Source organism: Artemia franciscana, chromosome 16 (assembly GCF_032884065.1).
Source record: "Artemia franciscana chromosome 16, ASM3288406v1, whole genome shotgun sequence".
Taxonomy (NCBI): domain Eukaryota; kingdom Metazoa; phylum Arthropoda; class Branchiopoda; order Anostraca; family Artemiidae; genus Artemia; species Artemia franciscana.
In genome coordinates this window covers 29,803,398-29,817,210 of record NC_088878.1, presented here as the reverse complement: position 1 = coordinate 29,817,210, position 13,813 = coordinate 29,803,398, and the positions used below count along the sequence as shown (strand labels likewise).

The following is a 13,813-nucleotide window of genomic DNA, read 5'->3' as shown; positions in this document are numbered from 1 at the left end:
ATTGTATAAAACAAATTCTAATAACTCAAAAATCATATCCAAGCTGTAACATCTCAAGTTAACTGTAGTATTAAAGCAATTTGTCCATATAGCTTTTTTATTATAAGTGTCTATTTTTAAGAACTTTTTAGTAGATAAGAGGAAAGATTTCTTGATAACAGTTTTTAAATTATCTAACACTACATTAAGTGACAAATTAGTATACATTGTCGCAAAATCGAAAGACTCAATTCTTTTAGCTGAAACCATTGTTAAAGAATCTATCACCTGCAGTGAATTATTAACACTCCAATATGGATTAAAATTCGAAAATTTTTTAATACCAGAACAATAGGTTTTAAGTTTATTTACAATTTCCTTTAAAATTAAAGAGAGGTCAGTAGCAGCAATGCGGGTTGGACATTTTGCTGCTCCAGCAATAAGCCGTGGTTTAGGGGGATGCAGCAGAATCGTGGATAAAATTCAGCATAGAATAAGTTTAAACCATCCAGCACAAACAGTTTAAAGTAAAGTTCAGACAGAAGATAGGAAATTCTGTGGAGATAATATTGTCATGCGACATTGTCATGTGAAATTTAGCTCAGAAAGGTAGATATTATTGAATCGTCAGAAATAGCTAAGATTAAAAGATATAGCTTTTACCGTAACTCTTATGGGGCCAACGACAGTGGCCCCATAAGAACGGGTGTTCGGTTAACCTGTTCGGTTGAGCCCGTTACGAAAAGACATACAACCGTTACAACGGTTACAACCCGTTACAATGGTCAAACCCGTGTTGAACCCGATACAAAAAGGCCTTTAAGGCTAGCTGCCAAAAAAACAAAAGTATACCTTTGAAATATGATATTTAATTACTTTATTTCCTTTCGTTTGAATGAAATTATCATCTCACATCATTTGATTTATCAGTCCTGGTTGAACTTAGTTGGTAGGGATGCTAGGACTGTTTTAAAAAGTTCTTTAAAAACATTTTTAATTTCAATTTCACATTTTAATGTAAGTTTTTATATATACATATGTTTTTTGGTGTTCTACTGAAGACGGTCCTTGGACATAGGGCCAAAATATTCACTGAATTAAATTCCACTCTCTTGAGAAAATTTCCCTATTATTTTAAGTTGTGTTTGTTTGTTATGGAAAGCCAGTGTGGTCTAAGTCGGTATTTATATTCAAAATCTAAGAAGGACATATTCGGGGTGCCAGTTCAAACAATATAGGACAGGGGTGGGGGGGGGGGGTAATTTTTATATTTCATTTGTAATGAGGATAAATTTGCAAGGCAGTTTTGAAAATACCAGGAGAGGGTATTTTTAACATTATTCGCAAAGCAAATGCACAAAAATGTATTTTCAAAATTCAAGAGGGGAAGCCCACCCCCGTCTTCACCCTTGTAAAGAGAACTATTACTCTCTCAGTAATACAAATGAAACAATAAAAGCCCAGGGCGGTAAATGAATCGTCAGATGGTAACAAAAGTAGTAAAATATTACCTTCATTAAGTCCCATTATATAAATCGTATCTAAAGAGTCAATCATGGTTAGTTTTAAGGTAAACCAATCATTATAAGTCCTTGATACTGGTTTCAGATGGTCGTGACCCCAGGCATATTCACTGTAGCCCTTCCACGCGTGACGGAATGCGCTAACAACTGCTTCTTGTTTTTCATTTTTAGGGCCTGAAATCAAGAAAAATATTAAGGAGGAAGTTTAGATTTGATTCCTAAACTTTGGTTGGTTCCCAAATTTTGAGTTTGGTTCCCTACTTTGGTTGGTACCCAAATTTTGAGTTTGGTTCCCTACTTTGGTTGGTTCCCAAAGTTTGAGTTTGATTCCCAAACTTCAGTTGGTTCCCCAAAGTTTGAGTTTGATTCCCAAACTCTGGTTGGTTCCCAAACTATCGTTGGTTCCCAAAGTTTGAGTTTGGTTCCCAAGGTTTGGGTTTGGTACCCAAAGGAGTTTGGTTCCCAAAATTTGAGTTTGGTTCCAAGACTTTGGTTGGTTCCCAAAGTTTGAGTTTGATTCCCAAACTTTGGTTGGTACCCAAAGTTTTAGTTTGTTTCCCGAAATTTGAGTTTGGTTCCCAAAGTTTGAGTTTGGTTCCCAAACTTTAGTTGGCTCCCAAACTCATTGGGTCTACCATCCCTTTCAGAACAATATTACCCAGCACCTTATGGAAATTAATTCATCTCAAGCTTTTATCAAACAGTTCGTGGTAACGAACTGTAGTAAGGAGCGACCCGGCTCAACAGTAACCAAAACTCTAAAAAATGGAACTTTGATATCAATAGGTACATCAAAAGAATCGCATTTCAATGCTGATTTTAAATATATAAATTTAATTAAGTTTAGTTTTACCCATCAACAGTTACGAGCCTGAGAAAATTTGCCTTATTTTAGAAAATAGGGGAAAACAACCCCTAAAAGTCATAGAATCTTAACGAAAATCACACTATCAGATTCAGCGTATTAGAGAACCCTGTTGTAGAAGTTTCAAGCTCCTATCTACAAAAATGTGGAATTTTGTAGTTTTTGCCAGAAGGCAGATCACGGATGCGTGTTTATTTGTTTTTTGTTGGTTTTTTTTCCAGGGATGATCGTATCGACCCAGTGGTCCTAGAACCTTGCGAGAGGTCTCATTCTAACGGAAATGGAAAGCTCTAGTGCCCTCTTTAAGAGACCAAAAAATTGGAGGGCACCTAGACCCCTCCCACGCTAATGATTTTCCCAAAGTCACCAGATCAAAATTCTAAGATAACCATTTTATTCAGCGTAGTCAAAAACCTTCTAACTATGTCTTTGGGGACGACTTACTCCCCCACAGTCCCAGTGGGAGGGGCCACAAGTTACAAACTTTGACCAGTGCTTACACATGGTAAGGGTTATTTGGAAGTGTACAGACGTTTTCAGGGGGATTTTTAGGTTGAGGGGGGAGTTGAGAAGAGGGGGATATGCTGGGGGAACTTTCCTTGGAGGTATTTGTCATGGGGGAAGAAAATTTTCATGAAGGAAGCGCAGGATTATCAAGTATTATTTAAAAAAATACAAAAAAAATAAATATGAAAAGTTTTACTGTTTTAAAAAGTACAGTTAAGAGAAAGAGTCAAACTTTAGCGTAAAGAGCGGGGCGTTGATGAGGAAGCATCTCTTTTCATATACAAAGTAATTTCTGTTCGTTTTAAGTTTTAATGTCGCTCCTTACTTTCCGTTAAAAAACTTTTTTTTATTTAATAGCAGTAAAAATTAAAATTTTCATAATTTAAGAAGTAAAAAAAAAGTAAAAATGTTCGTAGTCACAACCAGCCATGTACAAAGCATTTTAGCACGGAGAGAGTATATGCTTAGGAGGGGGACACAATTTAAAACAAAATTAGCAAATTATTATGAAAATATTAGACAATGGAAGAAAAATTGCAAAAATATTTTCATTCTGGGGACCCATTGTCTGGCAGCCCATTTCGCCTTGGCACATCCCAGCCTGATCCGATATCAATAGTACAAAATGTTTTTTTCTTTCTTTTTTGGAAAAGCCAGCTGTAATACCGAGTAACTAATCATTATTACATTCTGCCTTTGACGTGAAAAAAAGTATGGTAGAGGGAAGGGTGTTAATTTTTTTTTTGCCAACATTTTTAAGACCAACTTACGAGTCCGTGATTATTTTTTTCCTGTTTTGCAGGAATAATCTTCTTACCTAGGTTTTTACAAGTTCGAGAAATATATTGTTCTTCTCCTGTTCTTTTCTTATTATTTTTGTCGCTTTTTTTAGTCTTATGCTCCACAAACGAATTTTTTTATTTTTTTTGCATCTTTAGTAGTTTGCCAGAGTTACGCATATCGATCATTTTTTTACTATCATTGTTTATGTTTGTAATGTTAAAATTAATAAAAAATAATTAAATTCAGTTTCAACAGAGTGTTATAGTGTAACAACAATATTACCTGAAAACATGAGTTTCTTTGGTTTACTGACTACTTGATCTTCCTTCTTTTGAGGAATCTCACCCACTCTAATTTGTTCTTCTTCTTCTTCTCGACTCAGTGGTCGGATATCACCCCGCTTCACTGATTCGTCTTTATTAAAACCGACGACTGGGGGACCAAGGGGCTAAAAGTAAACATTAGGAACACCCTAACATAAAAACAGATGATAGCAAGGAAATGACAACACATAAATACCAGCTGACATAGGTCCATCCAGGGAAGTATGTACGATTTTGACACGGTCAGAGAAAGGGGGGGGGGCAATTTAAGGAGAACACAGCTTCAAACAAAACATAAACGGGCAAATTATATTGATTATACAGAAAAATAGAGTAGAATTCTTAAAAATATTGGAATTTTAGGAAGGGTACGGGCCTGAAACCCCCTCCCCATCTTTATGAACTAGGACTAATCCCTCTCAAATATCACGTTTATATGATTATTCCTTGTAGACTGGACGCATTTATTTAGTCGCGATTAAATCCGTAGCAAAAAATTGAAGTACTAAATTCACAAAAAGTAAGAAAAAGAACCTAGAGGAAATGGAAAATTGTCCAAGCACCAGAAAACACTGGTCAAATGCTCTACGGAGTCAATTCATGAAAATTTATGGGGGGCAAAACGTATTTTTCAAAGTCTAGGTGGCTTTTTTCAATTTTATTTGAAAAAAAGTGTTTAATTTTATTTCTTTAATGAAAGTTCCAAAAAAGGAAACTTCTAATGAAAATACCCCAAGAAAAGTATTTTAAAAAATGTAGGGGCGAGAGCAAAAAATACGAAGACACATGGGTTAACATTATGAACCCTAAATTTCCTTTCTCTTTCCCTAATATCAATCGACCCTCCACTTTAATTCAAAATTCATTTTATTTCATCCCCTTTAAAACCCAACTTAAAATACACTTCTTCCTCCCACGTCTGTTTCACCATACTATACAGACTCATAGATCCCGATGCCTTCTTCCGAGCCTGCCACTACTGTATTCGTTGCTCGGGTAACCTTTCTTTTACCTTATCAACCACTGTATCCGAGTTCGATCCCTTACCTTCATTCTAAAAATATGAATATCTTCCATAATAAAATATTTTCTTAATTTCCTGCGTCCACCCTACCTCTAACTTATCCTCTAACGAACCAATATACGCATCTTTCGCTAGCCTATTTTTACTTGTTAAAATTTTTTATTCTAACTTCACCATTCTTTTTAACCTATCTTTTCTTAACCTACTCAATCCCAAATCACCCAAACACTTAATACCAAAGTGGATTTATGTGCCTGAAATATATATTCCAACAATTAATCTATCAAAACTTACAAGCAGTCTCCAAAAGTCACTTAACTAGCATAGCTTTCATAACATTATTAAAAACCCCTCTTAGGTCCAGGAACGAAACGTAATCCTACCCCCTTTTTTCATGATTCCCTTTCTAACTATACTATGCAAAAGAAAAGCCTGCTCTAATGTACCCTATTCTTTCCTAAGCCCTCCCTACTCCTCTGTTAATTTCCCTAACTCTTCTAATCGTTTTCTTAGCCGACTATCTACTATCTTTCAAAAAATATTACTAACTAGATTTCTCCCAGCATAAATGTTGTCCATTCTATTGGCCAGCTGCACAATAACAATATGTGGCTGAAAACTACAGTTAAAACGAGTATGCATATTTCCTTTGCCTTTTTCCATGCTCATTGTGGAATCCCGTCTCGACCTGTCGTTTTCTATGATCTTAGGACTATTTCAAAAAAGATGGATATCTCAGAACTTTAATCAGATACATTTGAGCAAAGAAAGGCATGGGGGGGATCTGGTTACTATTGCGTCACGTTTGAGTCTTAAAAGGGAGAAAAACTTTTAATTTCGAATAAAATGAGCCTCCTCCAAAGTACAACCACCACTTCCATATAAACCTTATATATTAATAACGAGCAATTAGTATAATTTATAGGCCTTGCTCCAGGGGCTGATGAGGGGGTATGTCAACCTCGGAGGCATATTTATTTTAAATTTGGACTCTTTTGAACGAAATAAATATCTCAAAATTTTGATCGCATTCATTTGCGGGGAAAATTTGCAGGGGGGGGGGGATTGGTTGCCCTCCAAAACAACTTTTGACTCTTCAAAAGGTTTCAATTTCCAATCAAATAAGCCTCCTCCAAAGTTCATACAATCATCCCTTCCATATAGCCTTATATCTTAACAACGGGAAACTAGCATAACTTGTTGCCCTTGCCCCGGGAATCGGGGGAGATTTAATCCTTACACCCACGTTCTGGGATGTTGTGTCAACACTGGAGGTAGCTCTTTAAAGAAGTAACCAGAATCTTCAATTTCAAATCAAATGAGCCTCCTCCACAGTTTATACAACCATCCCTTCCATAAAAACTTATTTACCCTTGGATGATAGCTTACAACCTTTGCCCCTAGGCTCTGAGGTTCGGCCAACCCCGGAGACATCGTTATATAACCTTTGGACTATTTTGAACAAAACAGCTATCTCAAAATTTCGATCTGATTTATGTGGAGAAAAGAGAGCGTGGAAGGGACTAGTTATCCTCCGATTACTTTTGACTCTTAAAAAGGGAAATAGAACTTTCAATTATCAATCAAATGAGCCTTCTCCAAAGTTTATATGACAACCCCTTCTAGTAAGTCTTATATGTCCCCGGGGTGTATCTTAATATACTTGTCCCCGGGGTGTATCTTAATATACTTGCCCCCGGGCTCTAGTGGGTTGTGTCGATCCGAAAATTCTTTTTATCTGATCATTGGACTATTTCAAAGAAAATAACAATTTAAAAATTTTGATCGGATGCATTTTGGGGAAAGAGGGCGTGCGGGGAGCTAGATTCCCTTTGATCGCTTTTGACTCTTAAAAGGGCATTAGAATTTTCGATTTCCAATCCAATGAGCCCCCTCCGAAGTTTATCACGACCGTTTCTTCTACCAAGATGTGAATGTGAGTGCGATTGAGAGTGTGAGTGAATGACTGAGTGTGAATGAGTCTGAGTAAGTGTGGGCGTGAGCCCTCTTGGGAATTCAAAAGTTTATACAACTATCCATACCACAAAAACTTAAAATGACCCCAGGGCATAACTTACAATACATGAGTGAGTGAGTGTGAGTAGCTGGTTTAGTGTGAGTAAATGAGTGAGTCTTGTTAAGTGTGAGTTTGAGCCCCCTTGTGTGTGTGAAAGTTTATAAAACCATCCTTTCCTTAAAAACCGTACATGCCCCCAGGGTACAACTTTCGATACTCACCCCTGGGCTTTGGGCGGTTGTGTTAACCCTAGAGTTTTGTTATACGATCTTTGTACAATTTTGAACAAAGACATGACGTCCAAATTTTGATCACATGCATTTGGAGAAAAGAGTGTGGAAGGGGTGCTAGTTGCACTCCGATCACTTTTGAGTCTCAAAAAATGCATAAAAACTTCTGATTTCCAATCGAATGAGCCCACTCCAAAGTTTATACGACCACCCCTTCCATTTGAAGTGCCTCTAGGAAAAAAATAATAAAATCTTACACATCGAAGCCAAATGACCTTTACTATAGGCAACTCTATAGCATTGCCTCTGAAACCTGAAAAGATTCTTTTCTTAACAAATTTTCTAAACCCATGTCAATTAAAAACGAATAAAAATTAAATTTAGAAAACTTCTTTCACAAAGAAATTTTTCAAAGAAAAAAGTAAAGAGTAACATTAAACAAAAAAATAAAAAAATAAAGTCAAATACATTTTTCATCATAAAACTACCACACATTACTATCAATAAATAGATGAAACCCAAAACAAACAGAACTCACAACATATAACTGAGTTAAACTCAAAAGAAGCAGAAACTAAGAGGAGGAGGGCTGATACCCCCCGTGCCTTCTAAAGACTAGCACCAAATTTGCACCAGATTAAAAACAAAATATATTTTAAATGTTTTCTCCCTTTTTAAATTTAATATATCCAAAATTATTAAGACTTTCAGAAGCCTCGGTGACTCGGTAGAGCGTAGGTCCCATTAATACTTTCAGGAATGAATATCAGAATGTATAGACTATTAAACCGTCAATCTACATTCATTTGTTTTGTTTTTTTTTCGTAGTCTTGGTTATGATGGTGATTTTTGTCTTTTCTTCAATATTATTAGAAATGAGTGCAAATTATGCTTTGATCTTTAGAAGCCATGAGGGGTTTCAGCCCTACTCCTCTAGTTTCTGCTCGTTTTGAATTTGACTTGGTAATTTGTTGTAATGTTTGGGTTTCATTTATTTATTGATGGTGATCTAGTGTGGTTTGATGATTGAAGAATTATTTTACTTCATTTCTGCTCATCTTTGGTTTAAGGGAGCTCTTTACTTTTCTTTGAAAGACTTCTATGGAAAAAGTTTTTAACTAATTTTCCCTTGAAAAAAAAAGAATACTGACTTTTACAAATTTTGGTAACAAAAAATAACGAAATGGGTCAACCTCAACCCTAGGTATGTCAATAATATTTGTCAGTTAAGTCAGTCGAATCAAATTACATATCGGCAATTAAAACAGTCAGTTCAATTAAACAAAATATATTCAATATTTTTGCTGCTGAAAAAAGAAAACAGACATACTTTTGGTAACAAAATAATAAAGAAACAGGTCCACTCACCCCTAGGAACTTATTTGAGGCATTAGGATAAGAGAGGTCTAATATATTTTGGTCACGCCAATCAGGTAAACGGTTAGCCATATTCACTCCAGGGAGACCACTTGACATATCCATTGATACAAAGATGAACACACATACGAATACACCCACCATTGTAAGAGATATCAAATTCTTTTGAAATCTTGAAAGACTATTCCACCTCTGTGAAAGAAAAAAATAAGGTCAAATTTGGGTTCTCATATCCTATAATACGCTTTCTTCAAACATCTTTTGTTTTAATCTTGCTCAGTGGAGATTTATAGATAGTTGAGTGCATTTAAAGCCCAAGGGTCATAACTGAAATACAGAATCTGAAAATAAAAAACAACACACTTAAAATTCAAGTATAAAAACACTAAATGGATCTTTTTATGAGAATTAAGACTATATTCATGTTTCTATTTATTTAATTTTTACTACCTAAACTTAGTATAAACCTAAGAAGTATTTAAAATAATTAAAAAAAATATATCCAAATTGTCATGACACATTTACTGTCATGCACTGTCATAACTGTTAAGTCATGTAACTGGCATGTAGAATTGTGACGTAATTGCCAAAATTTATCCTTAGGTTTATATTCTATTTGAAACTCACTATTTCGTCACAATTCTACAGCTGTAACTTCCGCCGAAAGAAAAAAAAATGATTTTTTCTGATAATTATAAGAAATTATAAGAAAATTTATCACTTGATTCCTTAGTTTCATCCCTTTCCATCCACTTTTCAGAATTATAATATTACTTTGACTTTTTCTCACACCATAATCTAGATTAGCGTAAAATGAAAAAACGTTCCCATTTCCCGCTGTTTTTGCCTATTTTCAACACATTTTCTGATCTCAAAAAAAAAATATAATAAAACTTTTTGAGTAATTCCAAAATTTTTGTCTTATGTCAAAACATAGAAACCACATGACTTCAGAAAAATGGCATCAAAACTAAAATAGCCTAAATCAAACTAAAAACTAAAATAGAATCCTATAAGCAAAATAAAAAAAACAAAAATGATCTTTTGTTATTTGTTTGCTTGTTGAATATAAACGAGAAAGCTAAATTCATGCAAAATAAAGACAGGCAGTAAAGATGTGTCCGTCTTTTGGATATTAGGGCATTTTGTTTTTTCTTTTTTTGAAACCAATAAAAAAGAGGCTTACTCAAAGGGACTGAGGTGAGCTACATACCTAAAACCTATACACAAAATCCTAAATGATAGGTCGTTGGGGGTGGCGGCAGCAGTCCTTTCAACTTTTCTTAGAAGTTATGTGCACTAAAAAGCTGTGCAGTGGTCATAAGAGCTTTGTGTGTCACAAAGCTCTTGTCACATCTATCTATATATATAATATCACATCTAAGGCATTTTGCTTCGTCATGATACACCCCCTATCAGCTCAAAACAGTATATAGAGAAGCAGTAAACCCTATTGTATTGGAGGCAACCAGCTCCTCTTCCACGCCCTATTTCGCTGCCTTCCCCCAATTCTGGTCAAAACTTTTAGAGAGCCATTTTCTTTTAAGATAGTCTAAAGGTCATATAATTATGTCTCTTGGGATGATTACCCCCCTCGGCTGCTGGGACAACGGCCATGCATGGAAAATGTTCCAAAGCTGCCATTACCAGAATTCCAAAAGCTGCCAACACTTTACCAGCACAACTTGTGTTTTGGCAGCTTTTCTTTAGGCAAAAAGTATTTTTATGTGTAAAAATGGTATTTTCAGACAAAATCTGCCAATCTTCTTTCCATAATATAATTGTTTTCACTACTTCTCTTTACACTGTTTTAGGGTGACAGATGGCATATGATGATGAAGCAAAACGTCTTAGATTTCACATCAATTGCTTCATTATTCAAATCCGTACTCATCATTGTGCGTTATTTCTATGAACAACAGCAAACATTTAAACACAACGATTATATGACCATATCACAGATAGAGTTGAATAGAAAAATTGCCCAAAAAAATTAAATTTCTGCCATCAAGTATACACAAAAAGGTTCAAAATAATTAAGGTGTTAAAATAGAGTAAAATACAAGAGTTGTCTTGAGGGAATTTCAAGAGAAAAGAAAAACCTCACTAGAAATACTTGAAAAATGTAATATTATTTAGAGTTAGAGATTGCTATGTTGTGCTACAACTGTTTCGGTATAAAACAAAAAATATCACAACATATTACTTATCTATGGGATTCAAAATGCTTATAGTTTGTTATAATTTGCACACAATTCCAGAGCCTCAGAAAACAAATTATGCAATAATATCCTTACAGGCCAACCAATTTTCAGCTTATAAGCAAAAATTTTTTTTTTACTTGGTTGCAAGCTGGTGGGCCCTAATATTTGGAATCAGAACTATTGAATATCCTGAAAGCACCTTCAACCCAACACCAGGAAAAGTGTGCCACCAAACCCCTTTTTTAACAATAGCCAGCTGTGGATAGAACACTATGAATAAGGACATTTAAATTAAAAACTTTTCTGCATAAAATTCAAAATATAAGCAAAAAATCAGTTCACTTACTCTCCATAGAGATTTCTGAGGATATATATTCCTTAGGGCTTCCGTATCATAGGAAACCCTATCTCCATATCCAAACATTGCCTAGGATCCTAAAACCACAATATCTCAGCCAGGAGCTTCCATTCAATATTTCAGGGATGAATCTAAAATTGATAAGTTGTAAAGAATTATACTTGTACAAAATAAGAAAAATAACTAGGAAAAAAATAAAACTGAAAAGAAGAAAAACAAGAAAAATCCCAGTCAGAGTTACCACAGGAAAAAAACATTAGATAGAAAAAAGTTATCAATAAAACCAAAAAACCATAGCTCCATTTTAACTGTTAAGAAAAACTTAACTCACTTTTTTTTAATCAAAATTACTAGGGCAACCATTCCAGAAAAAAATCAATGGAGTAAAAAATTACAGATAAAGAAAAATAAAATCAAAAATAGAATTATTAAAAATTATGACAAATTGCTAAGAGTGGTAATCATGATCAAGAGTCTATTAATACCTCTGTCTGAGACCCAAATCATCCAGCACCTTAAGAAGCACCCAAATGTACATGAAAACATTGTATGACCTTATTTTTATCCTGCTTCTACCAATAGATCTATCTTCCCATTTGGGTTTCAGGAATGTATTTATAATGAAGGGATCTGAGTAGCAAATTGCTAAGGGTCGTAAACATGATTAAGAGTGTATTAATGCCTCTCTCTGAGACCCAAATTGTCCAGCACCTTAAGAAGCACACAAGTGTACTGGAAGAGATTATCTGATCTTATTGTTATCCAGCTACTACCAATAGATCTTCCCATTTGGGTTTCAGGAATGTATTGAGAATGCAGGGATCTGACCAATATGTGCAGCTTAGGGTTTTTTTTGTGGGAATCTATTGACCTTGCTTGCCAGTGGAAGGTTGACTTTGGAGCTTTCAGGTCCCCTATTATTGCAATCAACATTGGCACACAACATGAATATGTCAAAAGTAGTAATACTCAACAGACAAACTATGAACAATTTGGTAATTTGACTTATAAGATTAGCTAATATACCAAGACCAACAATGATATTAATCAAAATTTAGAACTGCCTTACTGGTATTGAACCCTTTAAGAGTGTCAAACTCTCACCAGGCAAGGGGGAGATGTCAGCTATTGCTATGCATGAGCCTCTTATTCCTTGGAATGTTGTTGAACAAGTGGGAATACATGTTCTTTCACACAGCATCAGTCTCAACTAGACCGTGGTAACTGAATGATGCAGTGACATCAACTGGGGTTGGCACTTGCCCTCCCCCTGCTGAAGATTTGTTTAGATTTTTTACCAATAATATTTAGGTAAGACCATGATAAATGTGCAAAACCAAGCAAAGTGTTAGCTATATTTCTAAGAAAAAAATTATTATAGAGTGGCATAGTAAATAATTGAGTATTACTACTAGATGGTTTCACATGGCACCCCAGTAACTTTTTCATTCCTAAGGAGATACAAATTATTTTCTTTCATGATTTTAGCTTGGACAAAGCATAAAAATGAAATCTGAAGCATTTTATGAATTTTATCAACCTTTTTTTCATAATTCAGGCATGAAAAGGTTAATGATTAAAGACCTTAGAAAGTGCTACTAAAAAGAATTCTTTTTAGAAACAGATTGTAATAAAGGAAATGCATCAATGCTTGGGTGACAGAGGAGTTCATGTCCTTCTCCAAAGGAAATACTATACAACTAATGAATATAGAAAATATTTTACAGACATTTGCATTTAATTTGATTTTCAGATTCAGTTCTAGCTTGACTGCATGCCACCCCTCCACCACATCCAGATGCTTGTATAAAGACCTGAACAGCAACAATAAACTCTTGCACAGAAACCAATAAGGTCTCCACAGACCAGATGCCAGCCTCCTGATACTCTGCAGTTGGATGTTAAAGCTATGCATGATTGGGAAAAAATTATCCTGTTCCTTGGTTGAAAAAGCTTCCTGTGTTCCCCTAGATTCCTCCAGGTACCTGTTTGAAGTTGGTTGAACTATTGGTATGCCTTACAGTGAGATGGTCCAAACAAAAATAGCTTCCAACAAGAAGTGAACCAGTGACCCTTTTCTGGTGAGTCTGATAAGCTAAACATTCAGTCAGGAAAGACACACTTGAACAATGGATTGAAAAATTCTTAATAATGTCTTTTTTTCCTGTGGACTTCTAAGAATAGATAGGTCTGTCTGAGTCACATGTCTGTGGTATCTATTTCTACTCCTTCCTTCTACACAGGCAACTGTTCTTTGATGACCTTGGACAATATTTATGTTTTGAAAGTGTAATGTTCAGAAACAGATTTACAACCTAAAGTAAGCACAAGAAGGTATTTCAATCATTACATTTTTATTCGATTTTGATTTATGGATTTTTAATAATTTTTAAAACTTTTTTACATTAAGAAAACTTGACAGCGCTAAAAATTGTGCTGTGATCAGAGGAATTGCTTTTTCAAGATTTGGAACAAAAGAAAAAGAAAAACCTATGCAATCTTCAAAGCTCTAAAAATAAAGAAATGGTAGAGATAACAGCCTTCTCTCCCCCCCATTGTACTTCCTGCCTGAAGGGTTGTGAAACAGAGATTAACACAACAGCTTTGGACTAAGAAGTACAGT

At 35.0% G+C, this 13,813-nt stretch overlaps 1 protein-coding gene across 2 annotated transcripts in view; it reads right to left on the bottom strand.

Moving 5' to 3' along the window:
* LOC136037326 (endoplasmic reticulum mannosyl-oligosaccharide 1,2-alpha-mannosidase-like) overlaps positions 1-13,813 on the bottom strand; it is a 71,866-nt gene that overhangs the window by 55,465 nt on the left and 2,588 nt on the right. For both annotated transcript variants that reach the window (XM_065719996.1, XM_065719995.1), the window contains exons 2-5: positions 11,179-11,321; positions 8,620-8,820; positions 3,940-4,105; positions 1,491-1,676 (exon numbers count right to left, since the gene is read on the bottom strand). In XM_065719996.1, coding sequence (XP_065576068.1) covers positions 1,491-1,676; positions 3,940-4,105; positions 8,620-8,820; positions 11,179-11,256 — 631 coding nt within the window. In that variant the 5' untranslated portion in view covers positions 11,257-11,321. The remainder of the gene's footprint in view (positions 1-1,490; positions 1,677-3,939; positions 4,106-8,619; positions 8,821-11,178; positions 11,322-13,813) is intronic.